The sequence below is a fragment of the Hemiscyllium ocellatum genome, chromosome 37, assembly GCF_020745735.1.
Source record: "Hemiscyllium ocellatum isolate sHemOce1 chromosome 37, sHemOce1.pat.X.cur, whole genome shotgun sequence".
In the NCBI taxonomy this organism is placed as follows: Eukaryota; Metazoa; Chordata; class Chondrichthyes; order Orectolobiformes; family Hemiscylliidae; genus Hemiscyllium; species Hemiscyllium ocellatum.
The window spans coordinates 39,217,783-39,237,277 of record NC_083437.1 but is presented as its reverse complement, the minus strand read 5'-3'; the positions used below and the strand labels follow the sequence as shown (position 1 = coordinate 39,237,277).

Below are 19,495 nucleotides of genomic sequence, written 5' to 3'. Positions count from 1 at the left end.
GTACTCCACCCCCTACTGTACTCCCTGTATACCCATGACTGCGTCGCCAAATACCAGACTAATGCCATTTACAAGTTCGCTGATGACACCACCATCGTCGGTTGAATCTCAGATGGCAACGAAACAAACTACAGATGCGAAGTGGAAGACCTGGAAAAAATGGTGCACTGAGAACAACCACGCTCTCAATGCTGGCAAAACCAAGGAATTCATTATTAACTTTCCGCAGGATGCTACTCATGTCCCCCTACACATTAACAGCACACAGGTGGAACGAGTGGAGAGTGTCAAGCTCCTGGGAGTGGTCATCCACAACAAGCTTTCCTGGACTCTTCATGTGGACGCACTGGATACAAAGGCCTAATAATGTCTCTTCTTCCTCAGACAGCTGAGGAAATTGGGCACGACAGCAAATAGCCTCGCCAATTCTTATAGGTGCGCCATCGAGAACATTCTGTCTGGATGTATCACTAAAAGGCAACTGTACCATTCAAGACTAGAGACGGCTACAGAGAGTGATGAACTCAGCCTGGACAATCACAAAGAACAACCTCCCATCTATAGAATCCATCTACCATTCCTGCTGTCAAGGAAAGGCCGCCAGCATTCTCAAAGATCCATCCCACCCTGGCAATGCTTTTTTACAGTAAAAAATGAGGTCTGCAGATGCTGGAGATCACAACTGCAAATGTGTTGCTGGTCAAAGCACAGCAGGCCAGGCAGCATCTCAGGAATAGAGAATTCCTGATGAAGGGCTTATGCTCGAAACGTCAAATTCTCTATTCCTGAGATGCTGCCTGGCCTGCTGTGCTTTGACCAGCAACACATTTGCAGCAATGCTTTTTTACAACCTCGGCCATCGGGGAGAAGGTACAGAAGCCTGAACACACACACCAGCCAGTTTTGCAACAGTTTCTACCCTACTGTTGTTAGAATACTGAATGGACTCAAACTCTGAATATTCACCTGTACCTGTGTTTTTGTTGTTGCTGCCGTTTACCTATTATTTACTATCTATGCTACTTAACTCTGTGATCTGCCTGTATTGATCACAAGACAAAGCTTTTCACTGTGCCTCGGTACACATAACAATAAATTCATTTCAATTCAATTCATTCAGCTCTTTTTGGTCGTACCAGCTCTTTGGGAACTCTATCCAATCAGTTCCACTCTCCTGCTCTTTTCCTGTGACCCTGTGCTTGCTTTATTTTGGAAAGTTTCCACATAAAACAACTGACAGGTTTTGAGCAGATGGGTAGATTTCATAAAGGATAAGTTACACTCTGTTAACACAGCTCCATTCTGTTTGTTATATCTGCCAATTATACATTAGGTAGACAGAAGCAATTGTTCTTTAGCCTCCACTATCTCTAAAAATCTCCCTCACCACAGTCTCAGACGGTTCACAAAGTTGGCTGTCCCTGAAGTGAATTCTGAGCCAACTCCTCTCCAATAAGACTGCCTACCCACCTCAACAGTATTACTCATTTCCAGCCCTGTCCTCATCCACCTGCTGTCAAACTCATCGTCCATACTTTCACTACCTCAAGACTGATCGACTGAAATCCCAACACTCTTCTGTCTCACATCTGACTTAGAGTCATAGAGATGTACAGCACGGAAACAGACCCTTCGGTCCAACCTGTCCATGCCGACCAGATATCCTAACCCAGTCTAGTCCCACCTGCCACCACCCGGCCCATATTCCTCTAAACCCTTCCTATTCATATACCCATCCAGGTGCCTTTTAAATGCTACAATTGTACCAGCCTCCACCACATCCTCTGGCATCTCATTCCATACACATAGCCCTTAGGTCTCTTTTATATCTTTCTCCTCTCACCCGAAACCTATGCCTTCTAGTTCTGGACTCCTCGACCCCAGGGAAAAGACTTTGCCTATTTATCCTATCCATGCCCCTCATGATTTTATAAACTTCTATAAGATCACCCCCCAGCCTCTGATACTCCAGGGAAAACAGCCCCAGCCTGTTCAGCCTCTCTTTATAGCTCAAATCTTCCAACCCTGGCAACGGCCTTGTAAATCTTTTCTGAACCCTTTCAAGTTTCACAACATCTTTCTGATAGGAAGGAGATGGGAATTGCACGCAATATTCCAACAGTGGCCTAACCAATGTCCTGGGTAAAAGCAATGACTGCAGATACTAGAAGCCAGACTCTAGATTAGAGTGGTGCTGGAAAAGCACAGCAGTTCAGGTAGCATCCCAGGAGCGGGAAAATCGACGTTTCGGGCAAAAGCCCTTCATCTCTATTCCTGATGAAGGACTTTTGCCCGAACCGTTGATTTTCCTGCTCCTCGGATGCTGTCTGAACTGCTGTGCTTTTCTAACCAATGACCTGTATAGCCGCAACATGACCTCTGACTTCTACCATCCATTAAATGGAATTAATCAAGAACATTTTGCTGCCCTTATTCTAACTTTATGTACTCATTATCTGCACTCACTGGTCCACTGTTTCAAATTTAAAATTCTCACCCTCACATCTTAACTCTTCCCAAACTCTTTAAACTCCTCAAGCTCGACAACAATCCAAGAATTCTATCAGTATTACTCACTTGTGTATCGCCGCTCCCCCAGTTGGAAGCCAGGTCCTGAGATGTCCAGTGTTTTTTTATTATTCACACGTGTGATGTGTATGTCACTGGCTGGTCCAGCATTTATTGCCAGCTCCTGGTTGTCATTGAGAAGGTAGGGGTGAGTTACCCTTTTGAACCACTGCAGTTCCTGTGCTGTGGATAGACCTGCAATATTATTCGGGAGGGGATTCCAGGATTTAGACCCAGGAACACTGAAAGAACTGTGATATATTTCCAAATCAGGGTGATGAGCGACTTGAGGGAAACTTGCAGTGTTCCCATGTATCTGCTGCTCTTGTCCTTCTGCATGCAAGTGCTCGTGGGTTTGAAAGGTGCTGACTTAGGATTTTTGGCAACTTTCTACTGTGCATCTTGTAGATAGTACAATCTGCTATTATTGAACATCAGTGATGGAGGGAGTGGGTATTTGTGGATGTGGTGCCAATCAAGTGGATGCTTTTTCTCTGAGTGTCAAAACTGCACCCATCCAGATTAGTGGGGAGTATTCCATTACACTCCTGACTTGTGCCTGAAAGCTGTGGACAGGCTTTGGGGATTCAGGAGGTGAATTGCTCACTACAGTATTCCTAGCCTCTGACCTGCTCTTATAGCCACTATATTTATGGACCAAGTCCAGTTGTTTCTGGTTCATGGTAATCCCCAGGATGTTGATAGTGGAGGATTTGGTGATTGTCAAGGGTGGTGGTTAGATTGTCTCTTATTAGAAATAGTCATTAGCTTGACATGGTGTTACTTGCTAATTTTCAGCCCAAGCCTGGATACTGCCCAGATCTTGTTGCATCTGACTTGCTTCAGGATCTGAGGAGTCATGAATTTTAATGAATGTTATGCAATCATTGCCAATCTGACCTTATAATGGTGGGAAGGTCAGTGATGAAACGGCTGAAGATGGTTAGGTCTGGGATACTACTGTGAGGAAAAGGCTCATGGGATACCATGGTGGTGTCCCTATCTCTGCACCTAGAGACCCAGGTTCAAGTCCTACCTGCTCCAGGTTTGTAATAACATCTCTGAAATGGATGTTCAAAAATATTTACACTGAGAAACCACTGCAGAGATATCCAAGAGCTGAGATGACTGACTTCCAATAATCCAAACCATCTTCTATGTGGCAGGCCTCGATTCCCATTGATTCCAGCCTTGCTGGGGCTCCTTGATGTTGCATTTGGTCAAACATGGCCTGGATGTCCATGTTTGGAAGTCAACTCTTTTGTCTATGTTTGAACCAATGCTGTCATGAGGTCAGGAGCTGGGTTGCTCTGGTGGAACCCAAACAGAGTGTCAGTGAGTAGGCTATTGCTAAGCAGGTGCTGCTTGATAGCACTATTTATGATCAATTCCATTACCATCCCAATGATTGAGATTAGATTAATGGGGTGATATTGGCCAGTTGGATTTGTTCTTTATTTTCCCCCCTGTACAGGACAAACCTAGGCAATTTTCTACATTGTTGGGAAGATGCCAGAGTTGTAACTGTACTGGAACAAGATTACTTACAGTGTGGAAACAGGCCCTTCGGCCCAACAAAGCCCACACCAACCTGCCGAAGCGCAACCCACCCATACCCCTAGCACTACGGGCAATTTATCATGGTCAATTCACCTGATCCGCACATCTTTGGACTGTGGGAGGAAACGGAGCACCCGGAAGAAACCCACGCAGACACGGGGAGAACGTACAAACTCCACACAGTCGCCTGAGGCGGGAATTGAACCCATGTCTCTGGCGCTGTGAGGCAGCAGTGCTAACCACTGTGCCACCGTCAGCAAAGTCCTCAGTACTGTTGCTAGAATGTTGTCAGGGCCCATAGCCTTTGCAGTATTGAATGCCTTCAGTCATTCCATGTGAATAGATCATTCACTTGGCACTTCTGGCTGAAGATTGGTGTGAATGCTCCAGCCTTATCTTTTAGATAGATGGGCTGGGTTCTTCCATCAGCGAGCATAGGGATAGTTATGGAGCCTCCTTCATGGAGTTATTTGATAGCCCACCATCATTCATGATTGGATGTGACAGCACCACAGGGCTTAGCCCTGACCAACTGACTGTGGGTGAACCTAGCTCTATTCTGTTTGGCATGTAGTCTGTTCTGGTGTTCTACCAGGTTGACACCTCCTTTTTGGATGTGTCTGGTGCTGCTCCTGGCATACCCGCGTGCACTCTCCATCAAACCAGAGTTGATCCCTGGCTTGATGGCAATGATTAAGTGGGGGATATGCTCGGCCATGAGGTTTACAGATTACGCTGGAGTACAATTTTTTTTAGATTAGACTTACAGTGTGGAAACAGGCCCTTCGGCCCAACAAGTCCACACCGACCCGCCGAAGCGCAACCCACCCATACCCCTACATTTACCCCTTACCTAACACTATGGGCAATTTAGCATTCTGCTGCTGCTGGCCCACAGCACCTTATGGATGCTCAGTTGAGTTGTGAAATCTGTTCAGAGTCAGTCCCATTTAGCACGGTGATCATGTCATATAACGTGATAGAGAATACTCTCAATACAACTGGAGTCTTTCCTCTCCATGAGCACTGTATGGTAATCACTCTTACCAATACAGTCAGGGGCAGATATATTGGCAGGCCACAGCTTGGTATGGAAGAGGTCACATATGTTCTCTTGCTGAAAAATGTGTTGCTGGAAAAGCGCAGCAGGTCAGGCAGCATCCAAGGAGCAGGAGAATCGACATGTCAGGCATAAGCCCTTCTTCAGGAATGAGGAGAGTGTGGCAAGCAGGCTAAGATAAAAGGTAGGGAGGAGGGACTTGGGAGATGGGTGTTGGGAATGCAATAGGTGGAAGGAGGTTAAGGTGAGGGTGATAGGGCAGAGAGGTCAGGAAGAAGATTGAAGATCAAGAAGACAGTGCTGAGTCCGAGGGTTGGGACTGAGATAAGGTAGGGGGAGGGGAAATGAGAAAGCTGGAGAAATCTGCATTCATCCCTTGTGGTTGGAGAGTTACTAGGTGGAAAATGAGGCACTCTTCCTCTAGGCGTCATGTTGCCATGGTCTGGCAATGGAGGAGGCCAAGGACCTGCATGTCCTTGGCGGAGTGGGAGGGGGAATTAAAGTGTTCAGGCACGAGGTGGTTGGGTTGGTTGGTGCGGGTGTCCCAGAGGTGTTCTCTAAAACGTACTGCAAGTAGACGGCCTGTCCCCCTACTGTAGACGAGGCCACATTGGATGCAGTAAATGATGTGTGTGGAAGTGCAGGTGAATTTGTGATGGATATGGAAGGATCCCTTGGGGCCTTGGAGGGAAGTAAGAGGGGGGGGAGGTGTGGGCGCAAGTTTTGCATTTCTTGCGGTTGCAAGGGAAGGTGCCGGGAGTGGAGATTGGGTTGGTGGGGGGGGGGGTGGATCTGACGAGGGAGTCGCAGAAGGAGTGACCTTTCCAAAACGCTGATGGGGAGGGGAGGGGAGGGAAATATATCCTTGGTGGTGGGGTCTGTTTGGTTGAAGATTCTCGCCCACCCTCTGACGACCCCTTTTCCTGCCTCCAACACACCCCATCCACTTGGACACCCTGTGCTGGCCTCTTACCTGACCTCTATCTCTTCATAGGCAGCTGCCGCTGCAACATTAACTGCCTTAACCTGTACACTCCTCTCACCCACTCCAACCTCTCATCCTTGCAATGTGCAGCCCTCCACTCCAACCCAACCTCACTATCAAACCGGCAGACAAGGGAAGCGCGGTGGTAGTTTGGCGCACCGATCTTTACACTGCTGAGGCTAAACACCAACTTGCGGACACCTCCAACTACTGCCCCTTTGATCATGACCCCACCACCAAACCATCTCCCAGACCATCCATAACCTCAGGGGATCTCCCATCCACTACCTCCAACCTCACAGTCCCACAACCCCGCACTGCCTGTTTCTACCTCCTGCCCAAAGTCCACAAACCTGACTGCCCCAGCCGACCCATTGTCTCAGCCTGCTCCTGTCCCACCGAACTCATCTCTGCATACCTCGACACGGTCCTGTCCCCCTTAGTCCAAGAACTCCCCATGTACGTTCGGGACACCACCCACGCCCTCCACCTCCTCCATGATTTTCGCTTCCCTGGCACCCAACACCTTATCTTCACCATGGACATCCAGTCCCTGTATACCTCATTCCCCATCACGAAGGCCTCAAAGCTCTCTGCTCCTTCCTTTCCCGCCGACCCAACTAGTATCCTTCCGCTGACACCCTCCTTCGACTGATTGAACTGGTCCTCACTCTGAACAACATCTTTTTCCAATCCTCCCACTTCCTCCAAATCAAAAAAGAGTAGCCATGGGCACCCACATGGGCCCCAGCTATGCCTGCCTCTTCATCAGATATGTGGAACAGTCCGTCTTCCACAGCTACACTGACTCCATTCCCCTTTTCCTCCGCTACATCGATGACTGTAACAGCGCTACCTCGTGCTCCCACGAGGAGGTTGAACAATTCACCTACTTTACTAACACCTTCCACCCAGACCTCAGATTTACCTGGACCGTCTCAGACTCCTTCCTCCCCTCCCTAGACCTCTCCATTTCTATCTCAGGCACGGACATTTACTATAAACCGACCGACTCCCGCAGCTACCTAGACTACACCTCCTCCCACCCTGCCCCCTGTAAAAACGCCATCCCATATTCCCAATTCCTTCGCCTCCGCCGCATCTGCTCCCAGGAGGACCAATTCCAATACCGAACAACCCAGATGGCCTCCTTCTTCAAAGACCGCAATTTCTTCTCAGACATGGTCGATGATGCTCTCCACCGCATCTCCTCCACTTCCCGCTCCTCCGCCCTTGAACCCCGCCCCTCCAATCGCCACCAGGACAGCACCCCACTGGTCCTCACCTACCACCCCACCAACCTCCACATACATCGTATCATCCTTCATCATTTCCGCCACCTCCAAACAGACCTCACCACCAAAGATATATTTCCCTCCCCTATCAGCGTTCTGGAAAGACCACTCCGTCCGCGACTCGTCAGGTCCACACCCCCCCACCAACCCAATCTCCACTCCTGGCACCTTCCCCTGCAACCGCAAGAAATGCAAAACTTGTGCCCACACCTCCCCCCTCACTTCCCTGCAATGCCCCAAGGGACCCTTCCATATCCATTACAAATTCACCTGCACCTCCACACACATCATTTACTGCATCCGCTGCACCCAATGTGGCCTAATCTACAGTGGGGAGACAGGCCACCTATTTGCAGAACATTTCAGAGAACACCTCTGGGACACCCGCACCAACCAATCCAACCACCCCGTGGCTGAACACTTTAACTCCCCCTCCCACTCCGCCAAGGATATGCAACTCCTTGGCTGCCTCCATCGCCAGACCATGGCGACAGGACGCCTGGAGGAAGAGCGCCTCATCTTCCGCCTAGGAACCCTCCAACCACAAGGGATAAATGCAGATTTCTCCAGCTTCCTCATTTCCCCTCCCCTCCACCTTATCTCAGTCCCAATCCTCAGACTCAGCACTGCCTTCTTGACCTGCAATCTTCTTCCCCACCTCTCCGCCCCCACCCCCTCTCCTTAACCTCCTTCCACCTATCGCATTCCTAACACCCGTCTCCCAAGTCCCTCCTCCCTACCTTTTAACTTAGCCTGCTTGGCACACCTTCCTCATTCCTGAAGAAGGGCTTATACCTGAAACGTCAATGCTCCTGCTCCTTGGATGCCGCCTGACCTGCTGCGCTTTTCCAGCAACACATTTTTCAACTCTGATCTGCAGTCCTCACTTTCTCCATGTATGTTCCCTTGTTGGTTCCCTTGTCACAGATCAGTTTAGCAGGTTTGGTCTTTAGGACCTGACCAGTTTAATCATGAGTGCTACTACCAAGTCACTCTTGGTGGAAGACTTTAAAAATATGCAGAGTACACTTTGTCACCTTGCTACCTTCAGCATTTCCTTGAAGTGCTATTCAAGATGGAGGAGCACAGAGTTACCAGCCAAGGCTAGATACTATGTGGTAATCAGACTTTATGGTACCTGGAGTCAGTATTGAGGACTCATACCGCACCTTCCTCATGCCAACATGCCATGGTGCTGCAAGTTCTGCTGCTGTGACATGACATTGCCAGGGATGGTAATGGCAGTGTCTGGGACATTGCTTGTAAGGTAGGACTCCAGGAGTCTGACTGTGTCAGCTTGCTGCAGGACTGGTCGGGGAGACAGCTCTCCCAACAGATACCGACCCCTCGGCCTCAAGGCACTTTATAAATCTTCCTCCATGATCAAACACTTATCTGTTTGAGTATCTCCCTCTTTGGCTTTGTGTCAACTTATTTTGTTTAATATTGCATTCTTGCGATGTACTTTGTACCAATGTTCAGGGCAACACACACAATTGGTGGTTTAAGGCGTTTGATAAAATAAATATATCCAGTGACAGTGGGTCAAGTCATTGGGTACTCAAAATAGCTTGTGAAACTTAAATTTACAGTTCAATTGTGTCACCTCCAACAGAGCCACTGCTAAACACTAACCCAGCACAAGTTAATTTCCAAATTGAACATTCAAAAAAATTATTCAATTCCAGCAAATTGAATGGCAAAGCGAAGTGTCGTGTATACTATCTTAAATCAGCACTGGCATCGATTACAACAGCACGGAGGTTATGTTGGAGTTGTCCAAAAATAAAACAAACAGCTTACTTTAGGCTTCACTGGCCTCCTGTGTGTAATCTGGTCACCACAGCACACGAAGGAGGTGACTACACCGGAGGGGACACAGAGGAGTTGTACCAGAACATTGCCAAGATTAGTTAAGGAGAGAGGCTGGAGAGGATCAGGCTGTTTTCTTTGGAACAGTACTCAGAGGAAGGGGGTGGGGGAAGAGAGGGCAGGCCCTCAGTGATCGGATTGTGGGGCATTGACAGGGTGGATAAGAAACAACCGCTCTCCTTTCTTCAGTAACAACGAGGGAGCATATTTTGAAGCTGAAAAAGCACGAGGTTCAGAGGGAATTAGAGAAAGCATTTTTTCACTCAGAGAGCGGTGGGAATCTGGAATATACTGTGTCTCGAAAGGCAGTATATTCAATCTTTCTACAGAACAGTTACATAGGCAAGCTCTTGACCCATTGCCTTGAATGTTATGACAGTTCAAGTGCTGGAAAGTGGGATTAATGTAGACATGTCAGCACAGATTCAACTCAGTGAAGGGGCCTCTGTTGTATGGCTCTGTTAAATCAACTGGTTAGGATAGCTATATGCACACAATACAAATGCTGTCCGGGCATTCAGAAGACACCAAGTCCTGCAATTAACTCACCTTACTCTTCAACATCAGGTTTGATAAATTGGAAACTTTTCACACAAGGGATTTTGTGTGCGTACATAAATAGTAACATTTGAATAAACCAAGTCGCGCTTGTATTTTGAATGTAATCCTGGCACCCTTACAAGCAGAGTAAGGGTAGCCTTTAGCATAAGGTACATCGCAGGAGGTGAAACTACAGCAGATGAAGACCAACCATCTCAGATTTCTGCTGAATTCTCCTTTTAACCTCCATGTGTGTTAGAACTGGCCTGATCATGATATCACCTGAAGACGATGAAGTCTGTCAACAATATGGAAGATGTTTGACTGGGGTTTTGCTGGGTGACCGAGGAAATGCTGATAAACGTCTCCCCAGCCAGAGTCCTGGGCCATGTGCAAACCAGTACATTTTCAGAGGTAGAAGAATTACTAAAGGGACAATAGCAACTTAGAAAATGATCCTTTGGTGAATGCTGAACTCGAGCACAATTTTCCATATGAGGGAGCCATCTCCCGACCGATGTTCTGGTCATATTGCTTAATGGAAAATTAAGAATAGGGGCTAGTTTCCCCCCCAGGGGAGATAGCCATTCACAATCTTAATATTTGCATTGGCTTTGTCTCTCCAATATCTGAAGAGACATCAAACTAAGAACGGCTGGAAACTGCCCGAAATTCAGATGGTAGAAAAAACTTCCTGCAAAGGAAGCTCTTAATCTATTCTAACCATCAGGGCTAATGTTAACAGTTAGTCATCAAAATGCTGCTCACCATCACAGACAAAACATTAGAGTTCTGTCCCAAGGTCATTCATTAAAAACTCATTACACCATTGATCTGAATTGAGGAATGGAAGAGCTGATCTCCATGAGGCAAGACAAGGGAGGCTGCTCTCAAGATCAAGGCATTAGGAACCCCAACAAAACTGAACAGAAATTGTTGGGGAAAACTCTGCTAGTTGGAGGCATTTTTGGCTCAAAAAAGGATGATGATTGTAGTTGTAGGTTAATCATCTCCACAAAAGGACAGTCCAGGAGCTCTTCAGAGTAATGTCCTTTGCTGAAATATCTTCAAATGCTTCTATGATCTTTCTCACAAACTATCCCCCCCCAACCAGAAGAGTCCTGCTGAGATGTTTGCTGATGATTGCACACTCTCCAGTACCCCACACGACCTCTCAAACACTAGCGCAGTCAGTCAATGTTTGCATGCAGTAAGAACTGGACAAAATTTTTGGCTTGGACTAATAACTGGCTATGAATATCCACACTCCACAGTAACCATTTCAAAAAAAAGAGGAACTAAAAAAACTCTCTCCTCTTGGTCTTCACTAACATTGCCAACAATCAAATCCTCCACCACCATGTTGATTAACCACTGACCAAAACCTTAAACTGGACTAGCCATGTAAATGTGGAGACAAGAATTGGGAATTTTATGACAAAATTTCCATCTTCTGACTTTCCAAAGCACATTCCTTGCAGATGGTGCACACGTCAGGAGTGTGACAGAATATTCTCCATTTACCCAATAGAGCACTGCTCAAAACACCAGGTCAAAAAGGAGAAAACTGCTCACCATCCCATGAACCAGCGTAAACATTTCCTTCATGCCTTTTCTTCACTCACCCCATCCATCAGCACCTCAAGGTAGAAGCTGCTACCATTTTTGCACTGCAGCAACTCACCAAGACTCCTTCAACAGCTCCTTCCAAATCTGTGCCCTCTACTACCTGGAAGATTGAAGAGGAAGTCGTCTGGAAAGATTGATGTGCCATTACCCCTCCAAACTACATCATCCTAAGTCAGAATTACATCACTGCTCTCCACTACCAGAGTCAAAATTGTGGAAGCCCCAGCCAAACGGTGGCATGTGCACCAGATCAAGGTGACTGCTCACTATCACGGGCCCATGGCTAATCAGAACGGACACTAATTGCTGGCCAAGTCAGCAATGCTCACTCTCCAGGATTGAAGAACCAAAAGAAAGCCAGTCCAGCTTCCCGGTCAGGGAAATAAATGGAATGTCTCTGGGATATCGTGGAAGAGTATACGCACAGTGTGTATGGTGGCAGAACAATAAAAATAAAGACGTGTTAGCAATGTTGGATATTTAACCATCAGACCAATTATTCATAGGGTACCAATTTTAGGAGTGAGAAAGGTGGTCTTACAACAGGTTTATTACCAGAAACCCACCAGCTACAACACCCTCTTCCCCCATTTACTCAGTGCAGTTATGATCCTGCCAATTAAAACTGGAGAACAGACTCACTTTTTACTTTAAAAGAAAAGCAAGCACCTTTAAAAAGCAATCTACCAGACATTTATAAAGAGTACCACAAAATTTATTTCACTTAGTAGACTTTATTAGGCTGTTGTATACAATATCTACAGCATAGTGGATAAAGAGTTAATGGACTGTGATGATAGAATATTCTAGAAGACAGTGAATAGATTTGGATTCTTCAGACTAGTTTTAAGCAACTTCTCTTTTCGAAAACAGACGATGAGCATCTTGATGATGGAAATCAAGAACAGATGCATTCCTTCAGTTTGTGTATGTTGCAAAGAGAACTTTGGAAAGGCAGCCACAGAATGTTGTAATAAATTAAAACAAACTTTATAACAACTAAATTGGTGTAAACCAACTTCCCCTCCCACCTCCTATTACAAACAGGATATCCCAGGAGTTAGAAAAGGATTGCAATCATTGAGCACTCCCAAGTAACAGCAGGATTCTCTTATTGGGCAATTACCAGGGTTTAAGGAGCAATACGTTCAATTGGTATAAAGTTGTTTTTCTTTTCCCCATTGTTTGAGGAGATTCCCTTTCAGATTTAAATCAAAGAGCTCCAAGTTCACCCAGCAATTACTGCTGCAGCCAATGTTCTGAAACTCTTGGCTTCGTGGCCTAAGACACAGCTCCTTTCAAAAAAACCTTCATTCGAAGAGGAAACAAGAGAAGGAGAACTCCTCACAAAAGCATCTGATGGCAGCTTCTTTCGTGCACAGGAGGAGAAGAAGATTTCTGATGGAAGATGACCGTCCTTCAAGTTCCCTGGAACAGATGAGTCAAATAATGAAAGACCTTCACTGAGGCCTTCCCCTTTTGACTGTTTACAATTAAAACAAAAAGGGTGAAGTTAACATGTACAAGTAACATTTGGTGCAAGTTGAAACAGTTTATATGGAATTCTAACAAGGAATCGGAGCATGAAAATTGAATACATAACACATCCAAATCAAGACACGCCAGACCCTAACTATTCAATAATGGAGCTTTAAACCAACAAAAACAAACAGGACTAAAGTCAAACCTGTCACAGTACATAAGGTGTGTTCTCACATTGACGAATATCAGGCTGGTCAGCTTCTTTGATCTTGACATGCTGAGTGTTAACTGTAGACATCACTTGAAGTCTTCAGTTCAAAATTTGCCCTTTAAAAGCAATCCCTACCTAGGGCTGTAGACCTCCGAAAAGCATTAGAAAGTTAAAAGACTTAAGGCTTTATAAAAAGGGATCCCTCAGGAGCTTTCAATAAACATATTCTTTACACAGATCATCCAAACAGGATAAGTTTTAAATCACCTTAGTTTTCTCAAATTAATACCCCAGAGTTTAGCAGATTAGAAAAAGGTATCTCTACAGACTTACATCAGTAGTGCCTTTACAGGAAATTTAGGTATTTGGAAGATAGCAAGTGAGCAACCATGTGCACTAGTCAACAGACTAGACTGTTATGGGTATAGAAAAAGGCACAGCAAGTACAGGACAACTAGCAGGGAAAGTTGCACACTTTGACAGTGTTCTGTTAATACTCTATTGCACACATCTGTCAGAGTCCAACTAAAATTATCACAACCAGGAAAAGTAAACAAAACCCAAACTGAAAAGTTACATTTTATTTCAAGATAGCTTTAAAACAACCATTCCATTCACATATTGCACATTGAAACCAATAGATGCTGCATCACATTAGGACATGCTAGGTGAAGTCCTCAAAACTAAGTTACTTATACAGTTACTTTTGAAGTCATGATAGGAGTTTTCTACCAGACCTGCTAGTAAGAGTCTGTATTCCTTTACCAAAAACAAAAAAAAAGTGTTTGGCTTGAGAGAGACAGCCATCCTTTCATTCACAATGAAGGCATCGTTGTGCATTTTAGTCACCGAAGAGAGAGCACAAGTCAATTAAAAAACCTCAATGAGACTGGACCAACAAAAGTGAAGGTGAGGTTATTTTTAAAAACAAGTTTGGTTTAGTTTTCTACTAGAAAAAAAACCATGGAGGCAAGAAAGTCATCGTTGATAACGAAACTCCTTTGGATCTTTCCAGGGCTGAACTGGAAATCACATTAGATCTTCAAAATATTCCCAGTACTCAAATCACGATGCAAATTTTATCAATCCCTGCTTTCCTCCATTCCTGATCTTGTTTCCCACCTAAGGCCATCATAGCAGCTATTAAAGATTATATTGCATGCTCAGCACTATTTGCAAATGGAAGTAGCAAGATGTTGCAAAAATAAAAATAGGGAACAGGAGGGAAAAAAAAATGGAATTTCTAAAAAAAAAGAAAATTGCCTTTGAAATCAAACAAGCAAGTTCCCAAATCAGAGGAGTTAGATATGTATTTTGATTGCAGAAAGGATTAATGGAAATATCTGTATTGATGTACACTTAAAATATTCACATCCCCAATATGTAAGAACTCCATACTGTAAAAAATAAATCGAATGTTTGTGGAGCTGCTGAGCTTTGGGGAAAAATGATCAGAGTTTGAAAATAATGCCCACCACACAGTGGATGAAGGTTAAGCTGAAATAACTGCCCGTGTACAGTGTCTGTTAGGGTTCAAGTCCATTGTTTCGTCCATCACTGGTACAGAAGGTAATTCTTCAGGGAGGCTGGTAGTGGTAGCGAGTGGATTTCATGTAAGCGATCCTTGCCTAAAGCAACCCGTACTGAACGCCGACAGAGATCCATCAATGGCAGTGGTTCAGCTGAAAAGGAAAAGTCAAGAAACATCAGCTGTTTGTAAACAGTAAAGATCATAAAATTCTAAAAGGAAGTCTTAACAAGGAAAGGCAGGAACATCTGAAAACAGATGTTCAAAACAAAGATCCCAAAGTTGAACCCTCTCACCTAACAGTAGTGTATTTTCAAATTTCTCACCAATCACTCAATGCTGATATAGAACCAATCCATTAAAACATCAAATTTCAGCAACCTTTCAAACAAAGTATTGATTGCAGAACACTTTAAAGTGTATTTCAGTCAAAAATACAAAAAAATTGAATGACCATATGAAATATGAATGCAAGTGATTTAACCAGTTTCTTCACTCGACCAGCTTTCACAGTCAACCATAGAGCTGCACTGACACAATATTTGTATACAATAGCTTAGCTCATGGGATTAGACAGAGGTTTCAATTTAGTCTGCTATTTTGTTTTCCCTTCTCACTGTTTCACCGGTGATTAGCTGGAACAATACCTGGATAACTCCAGGACATTGCATGTCTGTCTAACAGTCATCACCATCTTAATTAAGCCAATTATTCCGGGCATTTTGCAACACATGGAGCCAACGTCACATTAGTCACCCTCGACATGCTGCATGAATGGTCTTGTTACAGGAAAAGCAATGCTGTTGAAATGTGACTTTCTTCAGATTACAGTTAAGTCCTATTATTAGTGACAGCTCTTGATAAAAGGAACTAAAACAAAAACGGAGCATTTAGTGATTTTTTTTAAAAAATAGGGTTCACTCAAATCTGTTGGAAGCAGCTTCCTGCAATGTCCAAGTTAGACAGTGTGTTGCTATTAAAATGAATGCCAAGCATCAGAGATGGGTTTAGTTAAGGCAATAATGGTTTCTGCATGTTAGACAAGTTTTTATTTATACAATAAAGTTCAAACATTTCTCAAAAATTAAAAACAGTGGAACTGCTTCACGAAGAACTGGGAAAATATCTTTTCCCCGAGAAGCAGAGATCATGGATATACTAAGGAATATCATTTATATAAAACAATCTGGATGTGACCATAGGAGGTACAGTTAGTACGTTTGCAGATGACACCCAAATTGGAGGTGTAGTGGACAACGAAGAGGGTTACCTCCAATTACAACAGAAATTTTGATCAAATGGGCCAAAGGGCTGGGAGATGGCAGATGGAGCTTAATTTTGGGAAAGCAAATCTTGGCAGGACTTATAAACTTAATGGCAAGGTCCTGGGGTGTGTTGCTGAACAACAAGACCTTGCAGCGCAGGTTCTTAGCTCCGTGAAAGTGGAGTCACAGGTAGATAGGATAGTGAAGGTGGTGTCTGGTATGCATTTCCTTTAGGAGTCAGAGTATTGGGAACAGTAGTTGGGAGGTCATGTTGTGGCTGTACAGGACATTGGTCAGGCCACTTTTGGAATATTGTGTGCATTCTGCTCTCCTTCCTATCGGAAGGATGTTGTGAAACTGGAAAGGGTTCGGAAAAGATTTACAAGGATGTTGCCAGGGTTAGAGGATTTGAGCTACAGGGAGAGGTTGAACAGGCTGGGGCTGTTTTCCCTGGAGCGTCGAGGGTGAGGGGTGACTTTACAGAGGTTTATAAAATCATGAGGAATTTGGAAATGGTAAGTAACTAAGGTGTTTTCCATGGGGTGGGGGAAACCAGAACTAGAGGGCATAGGTTTAGGGTGAGTGGGGAAAGATATAAAAGGGATCTAAGGAGCATCTTTTTTCACGCAGAGGGTGGTACGTGTATGGAATGGGCTGCCAGAGGAAGTGGTGGAGGCTGGTACAATTGCAACATTCAAAAAAAGTATCTGGAGGAGTATACAGATAGGAAGAGTTTGGGGGGGATACGGGTGCTGTCAAAAAGGGACTAGATTAGGTTAGGATATCTGGATGGCATGGACAAGTTGTACTGAAGGCTCTCTGTTTCTGTGCTGTACATCTCTAGGACTCTATGGTAACCTTAGTCTGTGCAGGAATGCAGCCTACACTGTTGTGTCACTCAGTACCAGGAATCAGCCATTTAACCAACTTTCAGCAGTGTAGAAGCCAAACTTAAAACAAAGTAGTTTAGGCAACCCAAGGTCAGAGTTATGCTCAGTCCTTTGGTACTTTGAATGTGATATTTGTTTTGTTATAAAACGGTCAAGAATTGGGTGGGGATGGGGCAGACAGAGGCAGACAGACCTGTCTCCATGTGGAGCTGACCCCATGTGTTCAGCTCAAATCAGGCAGTAAGAACAGGGAATAAACCTAGAACCATTCCAATACTAAAAGCCAGAGATTTCCCATCTGCAAATAAAGTTGAGTTTTGGCTTGATAAATCATTTGCTTTCCCATATGAATATTTCTCTACAATAGAATTTTGGATAAAGTTAAAGTTTAGTTCTTGCTGACATTTTTAGATTTGCACACTAATTTTGAAGTGTTCTAAATTTCAACAGTTGCTGAATATTAGAAAAGATAAAAGTGGTTTTCTGCTGCTTCAATAACCATCTCATTTAAAGAATACAAGCACTACTCAGTGGAATCAGTATCGCAGTGGTGCACCTCAGCAGCTTGCTGACTCAGTCAAGAGCGAGATAACCAGAGGTGCTATGATAGACATAACCAATACAGTCCGTGAATGTCTTCACCAGGGGAATGCAGAATCTGATTCAGTCAACCGCGAGGTTCTATTTATCCGTCTGAAGCTTTTGAAAGTACACTGGTGCAACATGGTCTGCAGAGTTCAGGCCAAATACTAATAGAATTTAGAAAGAAAACATTAGCCTAAAAAAAAACAAAAAAAGAGGGTCATTACTGCCATTTAAAATGCCAAAAGGTGGTGTAGTCCTGTGGTGGCATACCAGGTTAGGTCATGGAATCCTTACAGAGCAGAGACCATTCAGCCCACCGAGTCCTCACTGAGCAAGATGCTGCAGAGACAGCACCAGTTTGGCACCAAACAGATCCTCCCACCTCAGTTCCACACCTCGTTATTGGGAGGAAAAAAAATGAGCACAAATGGTCTTAAAGACATTTCCATTGACTTTTTATTTAATTAAAAAAAAAGTGCAAAATTTAGCGTGTGAAACACAAAAAAAAAGGGCCTTAAGCAAACTTGAGCAACCTGACCAGCAGCTGCTGTACAATTCTAATCTTCCTGATCAGCTGTGGAAACTTGATGCTAACCCACATGACCCAGGGACTGGATGACTGTTTCGAAAGTGCAGTCTGCTATCATACACACAAACAGCTTAAACTACCTGACAAACACCAGATGACTGCTCTACTTACCCCACTGAAGTTTTTCATAAGTACATCTGTACAACATGTTCTTAGGCCAAAAACATGCAAGTAGAACTTTGCAAACTCAGCCTAAAAAATGAGCATTGACTGCGGATTCTCTGAATATACTGTATGCCAGTTGTGCTTTCATTGCTGGTTAAAAAAAAATGCTACTGCTGCCCTCAAAAAAGAGATTAACTTACTGGATTTGCAGATCCCATCATGCACCTCCCTAAAGAAATGGGCTGGTCGGTGGCTGCTTAAATTTGGTCATTCTTCTGACAAATATATGGGACACTGCCAAAGAAAAGCAAACTGACCTCTCCAGACAAATGCTGAACTGAAAGTCCAACAGTCAAACCCATTGATGAAAAGTTCTGTCAGTACACATGCACAGTCTCCAGGACATCTGCTGACTGTACTCATGCCATATACAGAGACACTCGAAAATAAATGAGCACTCCGCTAACTGCAACTCAATCTGCAGCAAATGTGATGAAGTGATTAGATGTAACTTGACTCAGGTAGTTAAGTCTTCAGAAATCCAATGTTTGAAATGCACTTGATCAACTCCTCCCAGCATGCTGCAGTTTATTTAAAAACACAAATTACACCCGAAACATTAGAAAAGGTAAAAGCAATGACTGCAGATGCTGGAAACCAGATTCTGGATCAGTGGTGCTGGAAGAGCACAGCAGTTCAGGCAGCATCCGAGCAGCGAGATTTCGCTGTGCTCTTCCAGCACCACTGATCCAGATCCTGAAACATTAGAGAGCTGATCCTCTTCAATGAAAAAGGGTCATTAAAGAAACAGATGACTTCTTGCTCTGTATTTAAAAATAGAATTCTCATGGGATATGGGCACTGCTGCTCAGGCCTTGCCTCTTGCCCATCACTAATTGCCTGTGAACAGAGTGATATGTTGGGCCTTTTGAGGGTAGTTAAGACTGGATACCATTGCTATGGATCTGGAGTCACATGGAGATCAGACCAGGTATTGACAGCTCACTCTTTCCAAAAAAAGTAAATTTATGAACCAAATGTAGTTTCACACAATTGATGATTGGTTAGCACTGCTGTTTCACTGTGCCAGGGACCTGGGCTGGAATCCAGCCTCAGGCAAAACGTCTGCATGAAATTTGCACATTTTCCCCGTGTCTGCATGGATTCCCTCTGGGTGCTCCGGTTTCTTCCCATAATCGATAGATGTGCAGGTTAGATGAATTGGCCATTATAGATTGCCCATAATTAGATTACTCAGTGTGGAAACAGGCCCTTCGGCCCAACAAGTCCACACCGACCCGACGAAGCGCAACCCACCCATACCCCTACAT

General features: G+C 44.5%; 1 protein-coding gene across 9 annotated transcripts in view; it reads right to left on the bottom strand.

Annotated features, from left to right (window-relative positions):
* Positions 1–13,768: 13,768 nt before the first annotated feature.
* spsb1 (splA/ryanodine receptor domain and SOCS box containing 1) overlaps positions 13,769–19,495 on the bottom strand; it is a 95,205-nt gene continuing 89,478 nt past the window's right edge. For all 9 annotated transcript variants that reach the window (XM_060852211.1, XM_060852207.1, XM_060852212.1 and 6 more), the window contains one exon: positions 13,769–14,884. In XM_060852211.1, coding sequence (XP_060708194.1) covers positions 14,757–14,884 — 128 coding nt within the window. In that variant the 3' untranslated portion in view covers positions 13,769–14,756. The remainder of the gene's footprint in view (positions 14,885–19,495) is intronic.